This window comes from Malus sylvestris, chromosome 9, assembly GCF_916048215.2.
Source record: "Malus sylvestris chromosome 9, drMalSylv7.2, whole genome shotgun sequence".
NCBI classification, from domain to species: Eukaryota; Viridiplantae; Streptophyta; class Magnoliopsida; order Rosales; family Rosaceae; genus Malus; species Malus sylvestris.
In genome coordinates this window covers 15,516,787-15,543,060 of record NC_062268.1, presented here as the reverse complement: position 1 = coordinate 15,543,060, position 26,274 = coordinate 15,516,787, and the positions used below count along the sequence as shown (strand labels likewise).

The 26,274-nt window shown below is 35.5% G+C and overlaps 1 protein-coding gene and 2 long non-coding RNA genes across 3 annotated transcripts; all 3 read right to left on the bottom strand.

The window, feature by feature from the left end:
- Positions 1-1,495: 1,495 nt before the first annotated feature.
- LOC126634193 (uncharacterized) lies at positions 1,496-3,312 on the bottom strand. Its single transcript, XM_050304686.1, has 4 exons — positions 2,479-3,312; positions 2,272-2,361; positions 2,075-2,142; positions 1,496-1,885 (listed from the first exon to the last, which is right to left on the bottom strand). The coding sequence occupies exons 1-4, from the start codon at positions 3,187-3,189 to the stop codon at positions 1,732-1,734; spliced, it is 1,023 nt and encodes a 340-aa protein (XP_050160643.1). The 5' UTR covers positions 3,190-3,312; the 3' UTR covers positions 1,496-1,731.
- Positions 3,313-10,128: 6,816 nt separating this feature from the next.
- Positions 10,129-15,674, bottom strand: LOC126634197 (uncharacterized). Its single transcript, XR_007627247.1, has 2 exons — positions 14,866-15,674; positions 10,129-10,520 (listed from the first exon to the last, which is right to left on the bottom strand). It is a non-coding gene; the product is annotated as an uncharacterized LOC126634197 (long non-coding RNA).
- A 5,825-nt stretch (positions 15,675-21,499) lies between these two features.
- LOC126634196 (uncharacterized) lies at positions 21,500-23,313 on the bottom strand. Its single transcript, XR_007627246.1, has 3 exons — positions 23,081-23,313; positions 22,784-22,953; positions 21,500-21,713 (listed from the first exon to the last, which is right to left on the bottom strand). It is a non-coding gene; the product is annotated as an uncharacterized LOC126634196 (long non-coding RNA).
- Between the last annotated feature and the right edge of the window lie 2,961 nt (positions 23,314-26,274).

Here is a 26,274-nt window from a genome sequence, read left to right as displayed (position 1 = left end):
TGGTCGTCCAGTGGTCATGAGCCGCCCAGTCAGGTCGGCCTAGTCCTATTGCAAGAATAATTGATCTGGATAAGTGCAAATGGGCCGAGTCCTAGTATGATAAGGAGTCTTAATGGAATAAGGATGCTGAGATTTGAGAAGTGAATGTGGTTAGATAAAGAGTTTGGTTCAAGATCCGAATGGAGGTAGGATTGGCCGAGACTTGGTTAGATTAGGATAAAGAATCCTAATTCGAGTATAGTTATGGTTCGGCCATGATGAGATTGGTTGCTATAAATAAGAAGGAGGTGCATCATTCTAAGCCTCTCCAATTCAACACACAAACTGCCTTGCGCAAACTCTCGCTCTACGCAAAACCTCTCAACAACCTTGGGATTTTTATTTTCTTTTCACCGACACATCTTCAGTTTAAATAAACAGCACTGTAAAGGCAACCGGTGGCATCTTCAGTTTGGATAAACATCACTGTTGTCGTAGAATCAGCCGATCATGAAACACCTTCAATTTGGATAAACAGCACTGCATCTCGGCCGACTGATTACTTATCCAAGTCTCGATCGACAAAGGGTTTTTGAATCTTTGTTGGTAGAGGTCATCTCATCAGCCTTCTCAGCGAAGTAGGGTTTTACAGATTACTGGGCTCGGCACATTGAACGCCAAGTTATTTTATGATTGGATACTCACAAGTGGGATTTAGAGTTCGACATTCTGACGGCCGAACTACGTTTACGATTAAGACGTACATTTGCTTTGAGTACTTGTGCTCATATAGTTTGGTGTTGATTCGACGTGCTTATACTCTTACAAATATAATCACTGTGACCGAATTCGGTGCCGTCGATTTGTGAACTTCACATAACTAGCAGCCTTCTCTTCAGGCTCTAGAACCTGAAGGTCGAGACGTGTTCCTTCATCGACCACAGTTGCAAGATTAAGAAGTCAGCAACGCGCCCAATGCCACACAACACATTTTACTCCCCGGTCAAGCTTGGTTGACGAGTTGGCATGCCCCGCACACAACCGAATGATGTAGTTAGCTTATTAATTACTCGGCTTGCGTGTCACGTAGGTTTGGTAGTTTTTAGGGTCAACATATATCTTTGAGGGTGTTTGTCTCAAACACGAGAGATTTGTATAAAACTTGATAAACTTCAAAAAGTGTTAATGTAATTAATCTGGTTGTTAATATATGATATGATATGTTGAGAGGAAAAAAAAATGGAAAGCCATGTGTGGTAACACCACTTGCACTTCTCTAGGGTTTAATAAAATTATGAGTTCAATTTTTTGAACTTCTGAATTTATATCCACTATGTGATATTCCAACATTAAGATAATACTCAGTTTTTTATTTTATTTTATTTTATTTTTTTAAATATAATATTTAGTTAAGTAGAATGTCCATTTCATTCCATTGTTTATATAGAAAATTGCTCACTCCAACAATTAATATTTAATACTTTATAATACCAAACCTTATGACACTTTCCCGAAATTATGGATAACAGCAAATTCATGCTTCTTCTGCCTTGTTCCAAATCCTAAGCTCAAGCCACACACAATCAATTCATGAAATTTTACAAAGCGGGATGATTGAGATACTGAAACGGAAATATATCTCCGAGTATGGCGTAATCAATCCAATGACAACTTTATAAACACCGTATTCGATTTAGAATATTCTAAACCGAATAGTCTGTGACCAATAAACCATGTTTTGATGAGATTTTTTCATTTGACCTCCATCGGAATTCCAATAATATTGGAGGGATAACCATCCAAAACAAATGATTTTATCAATGCATTGACTGTGTCTGGTGAATCAAAGTTTGCTGCATGACCCGTGTCCTTGATTATTTCTAATTTTGATTTGGGACCCAAATGCCTGGAAAAAGCATGTATAAAAGAAGCTTTGTAAGTACCATATATATTGAAACTAAAGCAAATAAATCCGTAATTATACAAGATAATTAGGAAAATAAATCCTTGTTTAAACCCCTTCTTAGAACATCAACGACTTATAAATTATGTACCTACCTCAAAATATAAAATAATAAACAATCAAATTATGTACCTTTGCAACTGATGGGCCAAGAACAATGGGAAGACTTTATCTTTGTCACCCCAAATTATTAGCGTTTCCTTCACACAATTAAATAAAACCCTAATTACAATTTGGAAGCCAGAAGTTGCTTTTGAGAAAATTCAAACCTTAAATTTTTGGATGCATGGATTAAAAAAAAAAAGATTAAACATATAAACTTTTGTTACCTGATTTAGGATAGGAAGGTTTGAATCTTGTTTCTTGGCCACCAAGTGTTCAAGTAGCTCCATTCTCTCCTTTCGGTGTTCATTGTTAGCCTAAAAAAATGTTGAACGCTCTATAAGATTGGGAAATTTAATTCCAATAACAAAAACTGAAAGCGTTTTGTAAATAAATTAAAACACTTCTAACAATGTTTGATAGAAAAACTATACTTTGATGAGTCTGCCGAGGACAAAGTCAGGAACCCACTTGAAAACATCATGCTTGTACAAAGACCGGTTCATTAACAACCGTAGATCATGTGGACTTCTTGGCAAAAGAATCTCCAAAGTATCTGATTCCACCTTCAACAGCTCATCCTTCTGTTCATCCGTCCACACTACCCCACTACTCACAATCACAACCTTCTCCACCGTCTCCGGATACATCTCAGCCATCCGATACGCCACAAACCCACCGTAGCTCAGACCGTAAACCGAGAACCGGTCCACACCCAATCTCTTCAACCCGTCCACAACACTTTTCGCTTGGAATACCTCGCTCCGGTCCAACCGGTTCGTGTAAGACTTCCCAAAGAACAGCAAATCCGGCACGTACAAGTTGAAGTTCCTGGACAAGGCACCCACATGACACACAAACTGCCACAGAGAATTGCCTCCGTAGCCATGAACCAGAACGAGACCGGGTTTATCGAAGCGCCGGTGGTTGGCAGTCCAGAAGTGCACGGTGGTTTGGTCGTCAACGTCGATTGTACAAGGAGAGAGACCACATAGCCTGAAATATAAAGCTACAAGAGTATCTAGGAGTTTGAAGAACACTAGATCCCAGTTGGTTTTGAGGAAAAAAGATAAGAGGGTGTGGAAAATTGTTGATGCGGTTGAGAGGTAGAAGAAGAAAGCATTCCACAACTTTTGGTAAGCCATGGAAATGATTATAAATTAGACCAAGGAAATCACTAGTTTTTGTAGCAGAGAGAAGTTACTGACTTGATTAAATTTAACATAATTATATAAATGATAACATGTGATTTTAATAAAAAAATGGATCGTGGTAAAGATTAAGGCATGTAAATTCATAAAATACTCAAGCATTTATCATGCGATACAAAGTCAAGAGGCGTTGCAGTCAACAACTAAGTATTTTATCATAAATACTCTAATCCTCAACAAATTAACAAAGATTAATTTATTTTGACAAAAAATAAAAAATAAAAACAAAACAAATATTTTTATTTTTTTTAACAAACACTATTATTTACATAGTGTGGTTCAGTAATACCACGTCACTTGTTGTCACATCCCTGCTCGGGCCCCCACCATATACCAAGCTCGACTCTGCCGTAACACGATATTATCTGTTTTGGGTCCCATCCACGCCATCATGGTTTTGTTTCTGTGAACTCACACGAGAACTTTACAATGGGTCACCCATCATGGGATTGCTCTCGCTCGAACTAGCTTAACTTCGGAGTTCTGATAGAACTAGAAGCCAATGAGCTCCCAAAAGGCCTTGTGCTAGGTAGAGATGAGAATATACATATAAGACTTACATGATCCACTCCCTTAGGCAATGTGGGGTGTTACAATCCACCCCCTTAGGGGCCTGACGTCCTTGTCGGCACACATCCGGCCAAGGATTGGCTCTGATACCAAATTGTCATATCACGGCCTGGGCCCCCACACATCCCGAGCCCCGCCTCCACCGTAGCACGATATTGTCCACTTTAGGCCCCGACCACGCCCTCACGATTTTTTTTTTCTGGGAACTCACATGAGAACTTCCCAGTGTGTCACCTATCATGGGATTGCTCTCGCGCGAACTCACTTAATTTCGGAGTTCCGATAGAACCCGAAGCTAGTGAGCTCCCAAAAGGCCTCGTGCTAGGTAGAGATGGGAATATACATATAAGGCTTACAAGATCCACTCCTCTGGGCGATTTGGGATGTTACACTTGTGATACTCCCACTTAAAATCTGACATGTGTTCCTATTTTGTACAGTTGAAATGAACTGGTTTTACTTTTTACCTTTTTAATTTAAATAATTAAAAATTAAAAGTTGTAAAAACCAAAGAAAACCTTTTGCAATTCCAGAAACCACCTATCCCACTCTATTAGAACCCTACTCTACATCCTCAAGAATTGCACAGAGAGATAGGAAACAGAACATGAGAACAACAATACAATTTCATTAACCGCCTTTCCAATTGCTACAACCTGCTATTTATCTTCTACCTACTAACTAACTACTAACAACCATGTACACATGTCATCATCTTATCAAGCCACTTGGCAGTATCCTATCACACTCCAACCCCAATTCCAGAAACCACCTATCCCAAATGAAATGAAATTTAAATAAAATAAATAGGGAGAGAGAGGGAGTAGGAAATGAAGTTTGGGTCATGTTTTGCAGAAAGACACAATCTTTGAGAGACCCAGAGGAGGGGAAGAGAGAGATATTGAAATCATGGGTTGCTTTCTTGCATGTTTTGCTTCTTCCAAAGACAAAAAACGCAGGAGTAATACGATGTCCTCTATGATTGTGTTCTTGCGTCTTTGAGAGACCTAGAGGAGGGAAAGAGAGAGATCCACATCATGGGAAGGAATACGATCTCCTATTTTTTGTTTTTCATTTTTAGATTTATTTAAAAAGTAAAAATGATATTAAATTCCAGCTGTATAAAAATAATGACACATGGCTAAATTTGAATGGAAGTATCACAGTTGATGTGGGTATTACAATACTATATTATAATTTCTCAAGGGGGAGGGGGATGAGCTTAGCCTAGCAATGAACTAACAATAATGTGGTTCAAATTCGCATTTAGCGAGAATCGAACCTAACCTAAGAACTCTCACTTACAATTGAAGAGAAATACTAATAGACTGTCTGTAATACTAAATGACAAAATTAATTAATTTTACTTTTTTCTTTTGTAGTACATCGACTTATAGTACAACAGATCTTAAGTCTGTGGACTTGGATTGTCTGCCCTCCCATCCCATACCCTTCCCATGCCCTCCTATATTCTATGTTCACGGTTAAGCCACGTCAACATTTTATATTGATTTTTTATAAAAATAATAAGAAAAAAAGTAATGGGAATATAAAATGTTGATGTGGCTTAACCGTGACCACATAATATAGAAGGGCATGGTGAGGGTATGGGATGGGGAGGGCAAACAATCCAAGTCCTAAGTCTACCCCCTTAACCTCTCGGGCAAACCTGCTTCACGCAATATTAATTTATTAACTACCAAATAATCCAATTAATAGATTCAAAAAAAAAAAATCCAATTAATGAAGGATGTGGTAGGTGATGAATAAAGTTTATTTAGACTAAGCACAAATGTAAATTGATGAAAATATTATAACACAGTTGAGATCTTGATATGATCTGTATAATAGTAGTGCATTGTGCAACTCTAACAACTCTCTATGTTTATGCTAAAACTTAGTTACAACTGCAAGGAAATTAATTTAAATAATTGCCTTCAGATGACAACTCAAGCCATTATTCTCTATTTTTTTTATACTGCATCCACTTCATTAAGGAACCACCTTGTCCACCTCTTGCATTTATCCATTTGCACTATACAAATTTTATAGTCAAATCCGTTCATTTTCTTAATCATCATTTAAAAAGGGTGATGATATTTACATACCTCTTGTTAATTTATGTTATTCGAATATCTTAAATTTATTCAATCCGACTATTGGAAATTGAAGAGGAGTGTGTGAAAAGTAAAATGGATAGCACCACCTTTAAAGATACAATATAGTCTAACCCATAAGAGTATCTCCAATAGGGCGATAAATTTAGAGTCAAATGTTATTTTTTACTCTAAATTTGTCAGTCCCTCTTCGATGCATCAGAAAAGTTGGAGTGATTTTGGAGTTATACGCTAAGTTATATTTAAATTTAGATGTAACTCAAAAGTTAAAAGTGTGACCCACAACCTTTAAAAAAAGGGGTGTGCTATCCACACACCCTTTTTTACTTCTCTCACACCCCTTGTTAATTTATGTCCTTTGATCTTTTTCAATTCATTCGATCAGATGACTGAAAATTAAAAAGGTGTGAGAAAAGTAAAAAGGGGTGTGTGGATATCACGTCCCTAAAAAAAAGTCAATTGGTGGTGAAACACAGTTTTCCTCCAGGCCCAGAGGAGGCTAGTTGGAATTGCACCCTACCTGTGGGATGTGGCCACAATTAAGTAGATTCACAGCCTATCAAGCATCGAACCCAAAACCTCCAATTTTTTTTCCTTTAGCGAGCTGGTTTTCTCATGTTTTTCCATTGGGCCACTTGTCGTGGTTGTGCAACCAACAACACTTTTTTTTAGAAGCATAGTAGTCCCTATTCTACTTTGTTATGCTTTTATACTGTTATTGACAGCACCACAATTCCAAATCAGTCCTTAGAAATTATGAAAGCTATATTTGATCATAAATTCAACTCTATCTCACTTTATTGAACAAGAATTGAGCACTAAAGGTAAATTTAACTCTGCATGTATGGGAGATGGTAGATGTTAATAATGAATTAAGCATGAATTTGGTGCCACTGTTTTTCTTTGATTGAGGTCATTTTGGATGTTATCTCGAATTTTCTCCTAATATTATAATAAAATATTATCGTTACGTCTAAAAAAAGAATGCATTTGGTGCATTACTTTTAGTTCCAAGCAAGAAAAAAGCAGGCTATTGCGTGTCAATGCAAATATTTAGAACTTCTAAGTTATATAGTGATGAAAACAAATTATATATATATATATATATATATATATACACATATATATACATACATATAAAATTAAGAGGCTTTGCTTACAAGGTGCGACAATGCTGATTCTAAATTTTTTATATATAAATCGACACTAATGTCCACTTTACCTCTCGTCTTCTGTTTGAAACTTTGAATCCATTTTTCTTCCAATATCGTTAGTATAAAAAGTAAATAACAAAATAAATAATGATTTCTTCATTTATTGCTATATTTTGTGCGATGTATTAAGTTCGATTCTTATGAATAATGAGTCCAACACGAATTTATTATGATTAGCTATAAAATGAAATTACGATAGAGAATGAAAATAACTAAATAAATCTTCCGCGCTTAATGATGATAATTTATAATTTGCTATGTGGTATTAGGCTTTGCCTGTTTTTTCCCTTTGCCTTTTGTATCACCTATAATCTTGTTCGTCTTATGGTGTGTTATTTTGTTTTGGGATGTGTAGTTGGTGCGGTCTTGACTTTTACTACAATTACTTCCAACCGAAAAAATACAATTATTACATACAATAATTTGGTTTTCTCAGTTGAGTTGGTAATGATCGTTTTCTTCTCTAGATCAAGATTTAGGTTCGAGTCTCAATGCTGGCAACTCCTCTTGGTGGGCTAATACTCCCTCCATAAATCCTCCAAAAAGCTTGTGGTATGCTCTGGCCTTGGAATATAGTAGCCAAAATAAATTAGACAAAATGCCTGATTTAGACAAAATCCAACTCCAATCAAAGGCTGAGCTAAAAATCAGTGGATACCACTAGGCTAAAGATGCCTAGCCCGTTTGCTGGGCCTTGCAGCAGCAGCTGGAATCACAAACAGTTTGGAAATTGTAGTTGAGGCCATGGTGCCTTCAGCTGTGCTTGTTCTTGGAGGAATGCTCGCAGAAGGTCCGAACGAGTCCAATCTAGGAATGAGAATACAATTAGGATTATTGTTGCAAGGCTTTTGGTACTTCCTTTGATTGGGATTGATGTGGTTCTGTTTTCGGATAAATTGAACCTTTTGGTAGCCGATGATCAATTCTATCAATTCGTTTTTTTGTTGCAATACACAACACCATCTGCCATATTGTTAGGAGCAGTTGCGAGCTTGAGGGGTTATGTAGTAGAAAAGGCTTCTCCTCTTCTCTTATGGTAGCATATTGTTGCTGTCTTCTCCTTCTCTGTCTATATAATTGTCTACTTCTCCATTTTGTTTTGAAAATATATAGAGCTTGAACCTCAAATATTTTTCAGATATATATGCTTGATTATTCATAAGATTAGTTTTAACTTGAGATAATTAGTATCCGTTTGAGCGTTTCCTAGTTATTAATGTTCATTAATTGAGACCTTATTAGTTTTTAGTTTTTTATCGAAGTCCCTAGCATTAATGTAATAATGAATTTATATGTCGATTACATAATTTTTTAAATAAAAATTAGTAGTTGATTTAGGGTTTTAATACTCACACCTTTATTAAACTCCTAATTAATTTTCAATTCATAACATTTCCAAAATAAAATTAGAATAAGTTGTACCATTAGTTTTTTTATAAAAAGTTCTCAAGGAAGTTTGTGGTATGTGCTGCCCCTAAAATGGGGTAGCCTCCCCTCTCCCTAAACTTTTTTGTTAAAAAAAAAAAATTACTATAGCGACCACAAATTTGTATGCACTGTTGTACTATCTGGTATGACATGTGATGTATATGTGTTATTTCACTTTATAAGTTTATCTTATTAGATGTTTGTTATATAAATGCCTTATTTGTCAAATGTGGTACAAAAAATGTGTATCCCTAACTTTACTCTTATATAGTGAAAAATAATATATTATATATATGTATATATGTATGTATGTGTGTATATATATATGTGTGTGTGTGTGTGTGTGTCTATATATATATATATATATATATATATATATATATATATATATATGAGACCAAAAGTATGGAAAAAATTTGGGTTGATTTTGACTTGCTACCACAATTTGGAGGTGGAATATTGTATTGCACAAATTCAGTGCAAAGAAAATATTTCCAAAGATGTGATGAAATTGACATTGTGTATTTTCACAAGATATGTATCAATAGTTGTGTTGTCATCGTGAGTTTGATCTATCAACATGTCATGGGAGTCTTCTCATTTTTCAACTCAAGAACCAAGCCTGTCGTCAAGTCAAACACAATTTACTCAAGTCTTAAGCTTGAGTCATGAGCTAAAAGATCATGTTAATTGTGCACTAATTCAACTTGAGATCGCGATATGTGCCGCAAATGTTAAACGATGGGTGCTCGATTGGTCATACGAGTTGATTTCTAACAGTAAATATAACGTGAATTAGTCACACTACCATGTACGAGACTAGACTAAACATTTTTCATGTTATAAATTGTTAAGATGACTTGCCTCTAATATGATTACAAAGTACATCAATTTGAACTACATTATTATGACTAATCCAGTGTGAGACTTAGCACATTTTCCCACTCTCTTAAGACAGATAACATCGTTTGTTAAAAAAAAATGTAATTTAAATTCCTTGTTGCACAGCCGTATCAGTCCAAATTAAGATGACAACCAGAAGCTGCTGTGTATATGATTAGCTTTTGCATAGCCTGCCTATGTGCAAGTGCAACACATTAGTTTAGTGGCTCTTGAATTCACACTGGACAGAGATAAGCGGTGACATCGTGGATTCAATAACCGAGTTGATTAATCAGTTGATCGTTACTGAGTTGATTAATCAGTTAAGCCTGGGACATGTTTGACATTATTTTTAAAAGGGTTAAAAGCTCAGCGTTTGACAGATTCAACTAGAAATGTTTATGGGTTTTAAATAACTCATTTGAATGTTCCTTTGGAAGATTAAAAACACTTTAAAACTTTAAATTTAAAAATTGCTGTTTACAAAATTTTCAAAAGCGTTTTCAGCTGAAAGTAGAAGCACTTAAAGTGTTTTTTCTAAGAAGCACTTCACTTTAATGAATTTATTCAATTCCTAAACTACACCTATTTGTAGTTTTAAAACTCCAAATTATCCCTCTATCGACTACACCACCTATTTGTAGTTGTACTCATTCATATAATTTTTCAATTTTTTAATCTTAAATGTATCTGTTTTTAAATATACCAATTTGTTATATGTAAAATGTATCAATTTTTAATATAAATGTACCCATTTGTAAATAAGATCCATTCGATTTTTTTCTAACCATTTTAAACTTATATGGGAACATTCTTTTTCGTAGATATGAGAATGCATCCATGTCAAATTTAATGGAAGAAATTTCCTAATGTTATTAAGCTTACTATCTATCTTTTTTTTTTTTTTCTTTTTTTTTGGTGGTTTTGAAGTGTTAAAGTTGTTGGAATCTCCTAGCCGTTAGGGTTAGGGTTCCTTGTTTTTAGAGCTTAGTTTTATCCATGCAAATAATCTCTCTTATACTTGAGGGACAAGATTACATTTTCTGTTTCTGACCTAGTCATGCACCGCGATCTTAGGCCTTGTAAATCGTGGGTTGTTATTTCCTTTCTGATTTCATTGTAAGGCTATTTAACAGCCACAAGTGTTATTCAATTTAATAAGAATTCTCCCACTTTTCTAGTGCAATAAGGTTTTACGCTCACAAAAGCTTTCTGCTATTTTCTTGGTTACAACATCTGGTATCAGAGCCCCACCACTGGGGCTGATCAAAGCCTACAACAAAGTAACTAGCGTGAAGGAACAACGAGATGACGTTTGAAAGCAGTTTCGTGCAACCTGCCATTCCGAAGTTTGATGGACACTATGATCACTGGAGTATGCTAATGGAAAATTTTCTACGTTCCAAAGAGTATTGGAACTTGGTGGAGACGGGAATCACTGCAACAGCAGAAAGAGCCGATTCAAGCGAAGCATAGAAGAAAGTGATTGAAGATCAGAAGTTGAAAGACTTGAAGTGCAAGAACTACTTGTTTCAAGCCATTGATTATTCGATTTGAAGAAGGACACTGCGAAAGATATCTGGGATTCGTTGAAGAAGAAATATCAAGGAACAACATGTGTAAAACATGCCCAATTGTAGGCTATTCGAAAAGAATTTGAAGTGCTGCACATGAAGGTTGGAGAGTCGATCAACGACTATTTTGGAAGAACTCTTATCATTGCTAATAAGATGAGGATTCACGATGTGGTGATCATTGAGAAGATCTTGAGGTCTATGATTATAAAATATGACTATGTTGTATGTTATATTGAGGAATCAAATGACTTGGATACTTTGTCCATCGATGAGCTTCAAAGTAGTCTTTTGGTGCATGAACAAAGAATTAGCTGCCATATTGTAGTGGAAGAACAAGCGCTGCAAGTCACTTCAGGAGGTCGAAGTACCCATCATGGAAGAGGATGAGGAAGGGGTTGATTTGGGTTTAATAAATCAACCCTAAAGTGTTATAATTGTCATGAGCTCGGGCATTTTCAGTGGGAGTGCCCAAAGAAAGCAAGAGATCAACAAGCAAACTACGCAGAGACAAAAGAAGAGATGTTATTGATGGTGCATGTTGATTTCAAGGAAGCTGAAACTGAGCACATTTGGTCCCTTGATTCTAGGTGCAGCAACCATATGTGTGGCAAGAGGGATATATTTATTGACTTTGATAACAGTTTCAAAGAATCAGTGAAGATGGGAAATGATTCGAGTCTTATTGTACAAGGCAAAGGCACGGCTCGAGTAGAGATGAATGGAATAGTTCACGAGATCACGAGTGTTTTCTTTGTACCAAAACTGAAGAAAAATCTGTTAAGCATCGCGCAGCTGCAAGAAAAGGGACTTGCTGTGCTTATTCAACAAGGAAAATGTAAGATCTTTCATCTTGAGAAGGGTCTAATCATTGAAACTAAGATGACTTAGAATAGAATGTTTGTTGTGCTCGCCCACTGCCCACCACGAAGAGAGACTAAGTGTTTCTCCTCTCGGACCACGAATCAGGCCACTCTTTGGCATCGTCGATATGGATACCTCATCTGGAATGGACTCAAAGTACTCTAGCAAAAGAAAATGGTGGAAGGGTTACCATATAGTTCAAAGCCATTCAACGAGTATGTGAAGGCTGTCTAGTAAGAAGACAGCACTGTGATCCATTCCTAAAGGAAATCATATGGAGGGCTTTCAAAAGTCTTCAGTTGGTATATGTTGACATATGTGGTCTGATTAATCCAATTTTGAATAGCAACAAAAGGTATCTAATCACCTTTATTGACGATTTCAGCATAAAAACCTAGGTTTATTTTTTGATAGAAAGGTTAGAAGCCTTTGCTACTTTCAAAGCCTTCAAAGCTAGGGTGGAGAAAGAAATTGGAGCATTCATTCGAAGTCTGAGAACAAATCGAGGGGGTGGGTTCACATCACAAGAGTTCACAAGCTTTTGTAATGAGAATGAGATACACAGACAATTGACCGCTACATACACTCCCTGTAAAATGGTGTCTCCAAGAGGAAAATCGAACCATTATGAATATGGTACGAAGTATGTTGTCGGAGAAGTGAATTCCTAAAACCTTTTGGCCTAAAGCCGTGAATTTGATGATGCATGTGCTGAACATAAGTCCAACTCTTTCCGTGAAGAGCAAGACACCTGAAGAGGCATGGAATGGACTCAAACCATAAGTGGAGCATTTCAGAGTCTTTGGCTATATATCGCATGTCCATGTACCTGACCACGAGAGAGTGAAGCTTAATGCCAAAAGTCTCAAATGTGTATTTCTAGGGGTAAGTGAAGAATCTAAAGCTTATAGGCTATTTGATCATATCTCAAAGAAGATAATTATCAGTAGAGATGTGGTCTTTGAAGAAGACCAAGAGTGGAGTTGGGATGATGACCACAAGCAAGCCATATTGGCTGATTTAGAATGGGAACTCGATGAAGAAGCAAGTATAGAAGAGGAAGGCAATGAAGATGAGTCTGAGGCAGTTGAAGAACTAGAGGCAAATGGGTCTGACAACAACAATTTTTTCAAGTGAGACACTTTAAATGTCGATGACTCACTTCCAGAAAGACGAACACGAAGACCCCCTGCATAGATGATAGACTATGAAACTGGTCAAGGTCTCTCCGATGAAGAAGGTGTGAATATAGCTCATCTAGCTTTGTTCACTAATAGTGATCCAATGACATATGAAAAGGCAATGAAAAGTGAAAATTTGAGATATATCAAGAAATTGAAACAATAGAGAGGAATAAGACATGGGAACTAATAAATCTACCATCAGGAGGAATGAATGTTTGAGTGAAGTGAATTTTTAAAACAAAACTTAATCAGCATGGGGAAATAGACAATTATAAGGTGCGGCTAGTTGCTAAGGGATACAACCAACAATATGGAGTCGATCATGCAGAAGTATTTGCACAAGTGGCTCGCTTGGACACAATTCACATGGTGTTCTCTCTTGCTGCACAGAAAAGTTGGTTGAAACTTGACGTCAAATCGGCCTTTTTGCATGGAGAAATTAATGAAGAAGTGTTTATTGATCAACCTCCAGGTTATGAACAGAAGGGGGAAGAATCAAAAGTTTATCGACTCAAGAAAGCGTTGTATGGACTCAAACAAGCTCTCCGAGCTTGGTACAGTCGCATAGAATCATATTTTGTCAAAGAAGGCTTTAACAAATGCCCCTACGAATATACTTCGTTCACTAAAACAACAAGTGGAGGTAAAATATTGATTGTTTATCTGTATGTTGATGATCTTATATTTACTGGGAATAATGAAGTTGTGATTGAACAATTTAAGAAGTCCATGATGGTTGAATTCAACATGACTGATCTTGGAAAAATGAGATACTTTCTGGGAATTGAAGTGTTGCAAAAGGAAGATGGAATCTTTATAAGCCAACGAAAGTACGCTTAAAAGGTTCTGGAAAGATTCAACATGGATCAGTGCAACTCGGTGCAAAATCCAATGGTTCCTAGTTTCAAACTCACAAGGGGATGAAGAATGAGTGATAGTCGATGGTATTCTTTACAAGCAAATGGTGGGAAGTCTCATGTATCTGACAGCCACACGCCCTGATTTGATGTTTATTGTAAGTCTAATCAGTAGGTACATGGAACGTCCCACTAAATCTCATTTAATGGCATCAAAGAGCATTCTAAGGTATGTGAAGGGAACATCTAGTTTTAGGGTGTTTTATAGGAATAGAGGAGATGAAAAGTTTTTTGGTTACAAGGACAGTGACTATGCCGGAGATCAGGATGACAGAAAAAGTACGTCAGGCTATGTCTTTATGATGAATTCAAGTGCAGTATCTTGGTCTTTAAAGAAACAGCCAATGGTTACTCTTTCTACCACCGAAGCTGAGTTTATTGCTATAGCATCAAGTGCTTGTCAAGTTGTTTGGTTAAGGAGAATTTTGAAAAGTTTAAGTCATGTGCAATCTGAATCTACGGTGGTGTACTGTGACAACATTTCAACCATCAAACTCTCAAAGAATCCAGTAATGTATGGTTGTAGCAAGCACATAAACGTTCGTTTTCATTTTCTTCGAAATCTGGTCAATGATGAAGTAGTGGAGCTAAAACAGTGTTCTACCCAGGAGCAAATTGCATATATTATGACTAAGCTGTTGAAGTTCGAAGTTTTTTCAAAGATGCGAGAAGCAATGGGTGTTTGTGAATACCCTGGAATAAACTGATTGTCAATAACATTCAATTTAAGGGAGGATGTTAGAGTTTTTGGAATCTCCTAGCTGTTAGGGTTAGGGTTCCTTGTTTTTAGGGTTTAGTTTTATCCATGCAAATAATCTTTCCTATACTTGAGGGACAAGATTACATTTTCTGTTTCTGACCTAGTCATGCACCACGATCTTAGGCCTTGTAAATCGTGGGTTCTTATTTCCTTTCTGATTTTGTTGTAAGGTTATTTAACAGTCACAAGTGTTATTCAATTCAATAAGAATTCTCCCAGTTTTCTAGTGCAATTAGGTTTTACGCTCACAAAAGCTTTCTGCTATTTTCTTGGTTACAACATGAAGAATGTACTCGGGATTATGTGTGTGTGTGTGTGTGTGTACATATATATATATATATATATATAAAACACCCTAACCCAGAAGGTCCACCTGCACTCCGAATCGAGTTGTGTTGGTCGACACTAGTAGGGTGATGAAGCCATAAAGTGTAGTGATATGAAAAATTGTGAATAAATTTAAACCTAAAAGTGACTAAATGAAAGAGTGCGCATGTGAGCAGAATTGATCCAATTCACACGTGATGTCAAAACGTAAGTAAAGTACAGTAAAATTAGAATGAGAAATATACCATCAAAAGTAGTCTCCGAAATCAACTTTTACTAGGAATCCTCGTTGACATAAGAACACTGCCATTAAATCCTAGAGGAGTAAAAAACAAGGGTGAGTGAGCCTGAAAATAAAGTTTGATAAAAATCTTTTCAAAAACGTATAACCCCTCGCCATAAAATAATATAGTTTCCAAATATATATACTACATATAGTATGAAAACACTTACCGTAAACAGTAATACTTTAGAGATACGATGAATCGTTATATTGCACATGTAAGACATATAACATCCAGTGATCACAATATCTCGCATAATGAACCTATAACATTTGGTACTCATTCACATATGCTGACACACTGCAGAGGACCAGGTGAGTACTAACACCAGTGTAGCATGCACGATGAGCAGTTAACATAAATATGATTATGCAACGGTCATTCGATAATTCTAGTCAATAAAATACTATTCATGGCCTCAAATATAAATAAGAAATCACATATTAATATGCATACATATGCATCCCGTAGGATTTAGGATAATTTCATAAATTTCGTAAATCTGCTAATGCTTATAATCGTTAGTCTAAACTAGGCATAACGTAGAAAATTCTTTATTAAACATATATATATTGAAACTAAACAAATATATAATATTTAAAAACAAAGACCCACTCACAAGTACATGCAGATCGTAACCGTCCAACTATTCTACCCGCGGTACTCCTCTGGGTAGTCCTCTCCTATACGGGAAATTGTATTAAACTAATAATAACTAGTGTAATAAACTTATTTCCCCCAATTTGCACAAGAATGGGATTTTTGTCAAAAATTTGGAAAGAAATTCAAACGTCCTGTTCAGAGCCGTTACACAACCAAATTTGACACATAATAAATCAAAACGAAGCTTAGGACAAGAGGAATAACACTATACTAATTTGGCAGCAAAAACTGTCCGAAGGTCGCTAGAAATTGGTAGGAAAGTCAAGGTCCGAGTTGAAGTTCTTGGATTTCGTCGGATTCGAAGTGGATTCGAGCATGCATGCTCAAACCCGTGGCCTAGAGGTTGTGGGGAGTCATCCCACACCTTCAAACTTGACCAAACCAAAGAGATTTGTCCGGGTTTCATTTGAGAGGCTATGGAAACTCATTGGAAAAAAATGAGGTTAGAAAACGTCTACATGCATGCCTGAAAATCCACTAGAACTTGAAGGAATAACCTTGAGAAAGAAAATCGAAGCTTACCAAGACGGAAGTGGTTTGGTTAGTTGGATTTCATCAAGATATGAAATAGAAACTTCTGTTTTCCTCCAAGCCCGACACGACCAAGAGGTAGTAGTGAGTCATAGGTAATTTTTAGTGGCTTGTGGTGGCTCTAGGGGTGGTGGTGGTGCTTTTATGGTGTTTGGCCGAGAGAGATGGAGAGTGTAGAGGGTGAGAGAGACGGGTAAGAGAGAGAGAGAGATAGGGTTGAGAAAGAGTAATAGAGGTAAAGTGAGTTGAATGAATTGAGTGACGGGAGAGAATGACGTGAGGGTTGATGTGGAAGAAAGTGTGAGAGTAATGATGGTGCACAGGAAGAAAAAAGCATACGGAAAAGGAACTTGAAGGAAAATGTAATTAAAATAAGAAAGGAATACATGTTGGTGATAAAAAAAATAAAAAATAAATAAAAAATAAATAAAAAATAAAAAATAAGAAGAAGGGAAAATGGGACAACTCCAATAAATCACAAAAATGGGATTTTCAAAAGGAAGTGTTATTGGCACTTCAAAAATCTTATTATACACTTCTCATAAGTATATTTTCTTTCCAAATATATAAAGTTAGAGTGTAGAATGAGATTTTTAGAATGCCAATAACAATTTCTTTTCCAAATTCCATATAAAAGTTCAACGCAGGTCGCATTCTTAATTATAGCAATAGGGTAGGAAATATAAAATTTCTAATTTATTTCTTATAAAAGAAATCATTAAAAAATCATAGACTCCAAATTGAGTTCCATCTTCAACCACGTGTTTGTTAAAATGAGCACTTTTTCGAAATAGTAAAATAAGAGTGGAAAAATGAAAAGAAAATTGAGGTCCATATGGAAGGCCTACGTGGCATCTCAGAGGCATTTTGATAATTTCACTACTATTGAGGATAAATATAGTAAATCTTGGAACGGGATGTCACAATTTACCCTCCTTAAGAAAATTTAATCCTCGAAACTAAAACAAAAGAATTTAATCAAAGAAGAAGTGCGAATACAAGTCTCTCACACGTTTCTCCTTTTCCCATGCAGCCTATTCAGTCGAGTGGTTTTTCCGAATTCTGTATTTCTTTTGTCCATGCGATTGTAGTGACGAGCACTACGAGAGTAGGTGTGTGTCTTTGGGTCAATCCAAACAATAATTAATTAGGCACAAGGCCTAATTACCAGAGACAGGCCTACTTGCCCACTTGCTTAACAAACCCAATGAATAGGCCATCAATATCACAGTCTGTAGCCTACAATAACGACAACTAACTGTTGTCTTGATAAACAAGTAATGAAACCATGAGAGTACAAAATTACTATTTTGCCCCTCGATGGGAAAAGTGCATAAATCATGCAATATACACCTCGTTCGCACTCACGTGTTCGTAAAAACACGTATTACCTAGAAAGATGAGAAAATAAACAAAAAGTGACAAGGACTCAAATCTCCACGCATGAAATCCACTTAGGATTTCCTCTTAGCCCCGCCAAGGGTGTTTCGTAATTTTTCAGCGTTAAGAAATAAAATAAGAATAAATGTGGGACAGGGTTCTGCTAAGTGGTCTAGAAGGTGTCTTCATCGACCGAAAGAAGATGGGCCCCCTAGTAAGTCGATCGACAATCACCAAAACATCATCATAGTCTCCACGTGTACAGGGTGACTCGTGCATGAAGTCCATGGTGATATTCTCTCTTATCCATGTGGATTTAAGGAGTGACTACAACAACTCGAACAATTTCTTCTTTCTGCTTTGACTTGCTGACAAATCAGGTATTTTCTTAGTAACTAAGCAATCTCCTTTTTCATCTCAAGTCAAAAGTAGAATGGTCGAACTTGGAAATTAGCTAACTCAAGTCAAAAGTAGAATGGTCAAACTTGGAAATTAGCTAACAAAGTTTCCTAATGATCTGTAAGTAATGTTACATCAATACTCATGAGTTGTAAATAAAATGAGATAAACGGCTAAGTCATCATCTGCTAAGGAAGTCGTTAGCAACTACGTTTGCATAACCGGGGTAGTACACGATGGTGCAATCATAGATGTTGATTTTTTTTTTCCATCGCCATTGTCTGCAATTAAGCTCATTTTAAGTGAAGATGTAATTGACAAGTTTACGAGGTCGGTAAAAACTTTGACACATTTCTCCACGGAGAAGTGTCATCGGATTTTCAAGTAAAGAAGGTAATCATTAACTCTAGATCGGAATTAAGGTAGTTCACTACATACGGTTCCAACAATCAGGAGGCATAAGCGATACACGTCATGCTGCAGTAGCGCCCAAACAAAAACATTCAATGAAACATCACTGTAGAGTTTCGAAAATTATCAATGCCATTGAAAAATGTAAGACAAAAGTCAAGTGAGACAACACCTCAATTGTCAGAAACTTTATTCACTTTCAAAGTCTAAAACTAAACTAACTTTCCTCAGCCAACTTGTGAGGAAAAATGCCATAACTAACAAATCACTGATAGTCTTCGTCAAAACCAATGATATTTCGTATTTTGCAACACTTTGTGAGGATTTCAATTTTCTTCAACTACAACATTTTGGGGAAATGAAAAGAATATTGTCTGTTGAGATCACGTCTACCAAGAAAAGTACCTGATCTAAACAAGGTTAACATTTGAAGAACTTGATCGTTGAATCCATCGGAATATGGGTGGAATGTCTAGTCCGTTAGGTTCCTAAAAGTCATTGGAGTATTCGTCAACCTGAATAACATTACAAATAACTTATAATGGTCATTCAAGTCTTGAACGCAGTCTAGGAAATATTGTCGCTTCTAGTTGTCAGCTAGTCATAACTAGACTGAGATCAACTTGAAGTAAATTCAGGTTCTACTAAGTTGGTCGAATAGACCATCAATTCGAATCATGGTTTAACGGTTTTTAATCGTTGCTCGATTGAAGTACCTAAAATCTAGGTACAACCCTAAGGTTCGATTTTCGTCTTCGCGAATAGGTTTGAGGTTCCCTAAGAAAACATGTTGGGTTGGATAACTCCCTAATCAGTAAGCTTTTGTAACTAAGTTATTTCAACGATGGAGGAGTTATATGATAAGATTCAAGGAGAATTGGTGTTATACTAGAAAACGAATCGATGGTGTGCTCTACTTCACGCTTTGGTGGTAATTTTGAGAAATAAAGCTAGGATATACGTCCTCTAATAGTACTAAACTACCTTCTTTCTCCACAACACACACTAATAGGACACACATACTAATTGGCCTTCACAACTTTCTTAATATTCATTTCGCCCTTATGGCGGGAAATTAACTCATACTTTAGTTTCTAACATTTGCTTATGAAAGTTACTATATGGATTACTAGTAGTCGGGAAAAAAATTGCCGTTTTTGGTCAATGCTTCACCCGAAGAGATAGTTACAGGTAGGCAATTCAACCCTCCACAATATCCAACAAAATAGATTAACCGGTATCATCGGATTGGTAAAATGAATGGTGCATCCACCGCATTTGCACGGGACAAGACAAACTTTACCTCGTGGCATTGGGATTCAAAAGACGTACCCAACTAAGGTATCTCATGATTGAAATATTTGAATAGCTAAGGATGACGTGAAAGATTGAGTGGTTCCCTAATCGATTGAAGTCCTAGAGAAGGTGTCCTAAATATGTACTCATAATTAAGTCGAGAATATTTTGGTCACCAAGGTGGGTGATATTAGTAATACAATTGCGGGTTTACATTCGTCCTACAAGACTTGTTCATAAGTTTCCACAATTTTAATTTCTTCGGCTCAGGTTGTCACTGTTAGTCAGTTTATTAATCGTGTTGTTAATTGACACATTCAAAATATTTTAATATTGTTCGCCACCCTGAAACTGTGAACCGGAGTTATGGCATAAATGTATCGCTCCCATATACTAGTATGTGTCCAGTATCAGAAATCATATCGCCTGAATATTGGTTGACAGCTCCTGGATACCGAACAGTATCGTCAATGAGTAGCACCACCCTAGGTTGACAACAGGTTAAAGTCTGCTTCGATGGATAATTTTGGTTGATTGGTAAGGAATTGGTCATGTAATTTGGTTAAGCTAATTCTAGACAAAACTACTACCGCTTCTAGTATTTCTGCCAATCGTAGGAATAACAACTTATATTCCCCTGCCAATACACACCGTAGTGATGGGTACAACATCGAAGGTAAATTCGAGAACAAGTGCTGGTTAAAGTAACCAAAGGTCGGGAAAAGGAATTTGTTGATAATCTACTTCAGAATGAGGTTTAACGTAATTCGATCTTCCTCATGATCCGGAACTATAACTAGTGCGTTTGAAGGATTAATGTCATCGGAGACCAAAAATGACTGTCTACCAGATGTTCTTCCGTTGAGTGCTACTACTTTAGCACCACCTTGTTGTTCGAGACATTTTTGGAAATTCATTAAAAAGTAAAATTTTGTTGGAATTTTAATAGGTGATATACTAAACGGGCAGTGCCAAGGATCAAAATTATTTACCGTCTCCAATCTCAAAAAGGTGTAGAAATGACTGGATAATGGCATGAAGGTAATGGGATTGACCGGTAAAATCTCTGGTGGTACATAACTATAGATACATCAGTCCTGCTTCAGGGCCATCAACTCATTTCCAATTTGGGATTCTCCTTGGCATAGATGTTCTACGCTTAAAATCTAGAGACAGTTGCCAAAATGTTCTTCTAGAAAGTCGATAAGTTGCCCAAATGACCTAAAACTTAGGAAAAGCTAAACATTTTTCGTGCTTGATGAGATGTCAAGATTCGATATTAGGTTCAAGAATTGAGAATGTTTACATCACGCATGTGATGAATGCGGTACTACCTAAACTTATGCTCTGATACCAAATTGATACACCCCGACCCAAAAGGTCCATCTGGACTCCGAATTGAGTTGTGCTAGCCAACACCAAAAATGTGACAAAGCCATAAAGTGTAATGATATAGAATAATGTGAATAAATTTAAACCTAAAAGTGACTAAATGCAAGAGTGCGCATGTGAGCAGGATTGAACCCATTTCAAACGTAATGTCAAAGCATAAGTAAAATACAGTAAAATTAGAATGAGAAATATATCATCAGAAGTAGTCTCCGAAATCAACTTTTGCCAGGAATCCTCGTCGACATAAGAGCGCTGCCACTAAATCCTAAAGGGGCGAAAAACAAGGGTGAGTGGGCTTGAAAATAAAGATTGGTAAAAATCTTTTCGAAAACGTATAACCTCTTGTTGTAAAACAAGTATAGTTTACAAATATATATACTACATATAGTATGAAAACACTTACCATAAACAATAATACTTAAAAAATATGGTGAATTGCAATATTTCACATGTAAGACATATAACATCCAGTGATCATAGTATCTCGTATAATGAACCTATAATATCAGGTACTCATTAGCATATGTTGACACACTGCAGAGATATTCGGACATGAACATGACTGGGTGTAGTAATGATTTACGTTCTAGTACTACAATCACGTGAAGACTGGCGCTATGTGCATCACATACGAGTCCTAATTGCCTATAGCAATCTAGGACAGGACTGGCACCAACAATGGATCCAAAGTGAGCGTCCGGTGTGATGTGAACATACAAGTGAAGATTGGCCCTAGCCTAGACGAGTACTAACATCAGTGTAACATGCATGATGAGCAGTTAACATAAATATGATTATGCAATGGTAATTCGATAACTCTAGTCAATAAAATACTATTCATGGCCGCAAATATAAATAAGGAATCCCATAATAGTATGCATACTTGTGCATCCTGTAGGATTTAGGATAATTTCATAAATTCCATCAATCCGCTAATTTTTATAATCGTTAGTCTAAACTAGGTGTAACGTAGAAAATTCTTTATTAAACATATATATATATATATATATATATATATATATATTGAAACTAAATAAATATATAATATTTAAAAGCAAAAACCCACTCACAGGTACATGTAGATCGTAACCTTATAACTATTCTACCCGCGGTACTCCTCCGGGTGGTCCTCTCCTATATGGGAAATTGTTACAATAATAATTAAACTAATAATAATTAGTGTAATAAACTTATTTCCCCTAATTTGCACAAGAACATGATTTTTGTTGAAAATATGGGAAGAAATTCAGATGCCCCATGCGGAGCTGTTACACAACCAAATTTGACACATTATTTATCAAAACGAAGCTTAGGATGAAAGGAATAAGATTATACCAAAAATTAGTGGGAAAGTCACGGTCTGAGTTGAAGTTCTTGGATTTCGTTGGATTCGAAGTGGATTTGAGCATCCACGCTCAACCCGTGGCCTAGAGGTTGTGTGGAGTCATCCCACACCTTCAAACTTGACCAAACCAAAGAGATTTGTCCGGGTTTCATTTGAGAGCCTATGGAAACTCACCGGAAAAATAACAAGGTTAGAAAACGCCTACATGCACACCAATACATGCATGCATACCTGAAAATCCACTAGAACTTGAAGGAATAACCTTGAGAAAGAAAGTCAAAGCTTACCAAGACGGAAGTGATTTGGTCCAGGATTTTGTCAAGATACGAAACAAAAACTTATGTTTTCCTCGAAGCCCGACAGGGCCAAAAGTTAGCAACGAGTTAGGTAATTTTTAGTGGCTTATGGTGGCTCTAGGGGTGGTGATGGTGCTTTTGTGGTGTTTGGCTGAGAGAGATTGAGAGTGTAGAAGGTGAGAGAGACTGGTAAGAGAGAGAGAGAGTTGAGAAAGAGTAAGAGAGTGAAAGTGAGTGGAGTGAATTGAGTGATGTGAGGGTTGATGTGGGAGAAAGTGTGACAGTAATGATTGTACACAGGAAGAGAAAAGCATAGGAATAGTAACTTGAAAGAAGATATAATTTAGGGGTGTGATATCCACACATCCCATTTTACTTCTCACGCATCTTTTTAATTTTCAACCGTCGCATCAAATGAATTGAAGAAGATCAACGGATAGAAATTATTAAGGGGTGTGCGGCACACCCCTATAATTTAAATAAGAAAGGAATACAAATTTGTGATAAAAAAAATTATAAAAAAATTATAAAAATGGGAAAAATGGGACAACTCTAGTGAATCACGAAAATGGGATTTCGAAATTCCATATAAAAGTTCAATACGGGTCCATATAAAAGTTCAATACGGGTCCACTCTTAATTATAACAATAGGGTAGGAAATGTAAAATTTCGAATTTATTTCTTATAAAAGAAACCGTAACTAAATCATAGACTTCAAATTAAGTTCCGTGCGCAACAACGTGTTCGTGAAAATGAGGTCCATGTGAAAGGCCTATGTGGCATCTCAGGGGCATTTTAATAATTTCACTACTATTAAGAATTAAATATAATAAATATCGGGACGGGATGTCTAACACACACACACACATATATATATATTGGAGAGTATAATTTATAATATTTTCAATTCACAAATTATACTTTATACTTTAATATTTTTACTGAAGAGACCTATTATTAGCACTCCAAAAATATCATTATACACTTCTTACAAGTGTATTTTTTTTCCGCTTATAAAAAGTTTAGAGTGCTAATAACAATTTTCTTATTTGAAAATCTCATTAATATAAACAACTACAAATTTCAATTTTTAATTAGAAAATGAGAAATTAGGTTCTCATCCCTCTTTTTACTACTCCATTAATTAAAACCTTAGTCGTTTTCAAATTTTTATCAAGGTCCTTCGGTATAAATAAACGTCATTAATTATTTCAATAATAAAATATTTTTTATTTCTAAATATTTTCATTTAGTGTTAAAAAAATGTTACATTTGGTATATTTATATTTATGGCTAAATTTTTTATCATATATTTTTTATTTTTAGTTTGTACCCGTTTTTAATTTCTAACCCTTTTTTAATTTGAATGAATTTTCATTTCAGATTTAATTTGCACCCATATATTAATTTCTTTTTGTGCCCATATGCTTTAAATTTTTATTTGTATTTGTAGCCATATTTGTTTTTATTTGTACCCTTTTTAATTTTGCTAAATGTAACCTACTAATTATATGTATTTAATTTATGTTTTAAAATATATCATTAGTTATTTTTTAAAATATGTTAATAATTATGTGGGTACATTATTTTCTTGCTATAATTTTGTGAAGAACAATATTACTCTAATATTTATTTTCAAGTATTTATTATATTTTAAAAATATTATTTGAATTTGTTTACATTTCATAATTTGTGGGACATTAAATGCATAAAAGCATGAGTTAAATCTCTTAAATGATGTTAAGGACCTCGATCAAAATATTTAAATAAATAAGGTTTCAGTCTAACAATTAAATTGATTAGGGACTAGAACCAAAATGACCCATTTAAAAAAAATAGTAACCTATATGGAAATATATTATTACATTAATGTCAACGACTTCGACCAAAAACTGAAAACCAACAAGGTTTCAGTAAAAAAACATTGATAGTTATGGACCGCATTCAAAGTCTCTCTTTTTTATTGAGCAACAGTTTATCGGGTGTTTTTCTTGTTAGTTTTGTTGACAAAACAAGGGCCATTTGGTCATCAATGATTATGCAGATAGGTCAAAGAAATTATGAGTTTTAATGACAATCTCTAAAACTAATAAATTATTGAAGGGATTGTGTTTAGCCCTTCTTTTGAACATGGCCTAAGTTTTAAGAGACTTGTGGTATGTGCTGGTCCTGAGATGGGGTCGCTTCCCCTCCCCCTAAACTTTTTTGTAACGAAAAAAAAAATACGATAGTGACCACAATTTTGTATGCACTATCGTACCACCTGGTATGACATATGATGTATATGTGTTATGACAATTTATGAGTTTATCTTATCATATGTTCGTTATATGCCTTATTTGTCAAATGTGGTACAAAAATGTGTTATCCCTAACATTATTCTTATATAGTGAAAAATAATATATATTATATTATATATATATATATATATATGAAAGGATTTTTTTATACCTGCGCAATAGGGTTAAAATCACTGAAAATACTTGCAAGAATACAAGGTAATTGTAGTATAATTGCTTATGCAAGGTCGTTGTCCCCAAAGATTGTTTGACTAATTTGTAATTAAATCAACTCTTAATTAACTATTAAAACAGATTTTTATCAAAGATTTGAGATGGTTGAGTTTGAAAATATTGAATTAACAGTTAAAGAAACCTGGAAGTTAGAAAATAAAGGCAGCAAACAGAAAAAATTAAAAACGTTTTTTGTTTGTTTTTATGAAAATCAATTTAAGGAAAGACTAGGGTTTAGCCGTTACCGTCACAATCCTATGCAATTCTATCAATTACTTATGAATTTCCACATCCATGCTTTGAAGGTTAGGTTTTCCTAATGCATATTTTCCTTGTGATATTCAAGCGAAAACGTATATCTAGCATGCAATCCGTTTGTGATGTTCAAATCAAATATAAACAAGCAAGACTCACTAAACTTCGTGAAAACCCTTTAAAAAACCATGTAACCCTTAAGAGCGTGATGTTCGCCTTAAGTGAACTTACAATTACTAATCATAAGAAGCCCTTCTCAATTTCAGGTGATGTTCCAACAAAAATTGCATCAAATTACTTGTCTAAATTCCCTAATGGTGATCAATCATTAAAATATATAGATAGTCTTAACCGCAATGATTAATAATTCAAAGCAAGCATGCATCCGTTCATAAGCAAATTAATAAAACTACATA

What these genes read in the sequence shown, in the direction of transcription:
- LOC126634193 (XM_050304686.1), bottom strand. Translation starts at nt 3,189, where the DNA reads ATGGCTTACCAAAAGTTGTGGAATGCTTTCTTCTTCTACCTCTCAACC. An exon ending in TCCTCGGCAGACTCATCAAA is followed by an intron (nt 2,362 to 2,478) that starts GTATAGTTTTTC and finishes ACATTTTTTTAG; the next exon opens with GCTAACAATGAACACCGAAA. An exon ending in TTGGCCCATCAGTTGCAAAG is followed by an intron (nt 1,886 to 2,074) that starts GTACATAATTTG and finishes TGCTTTTTCCAG; the next exon opens with GCATTTGGGTCCCAAATCAA.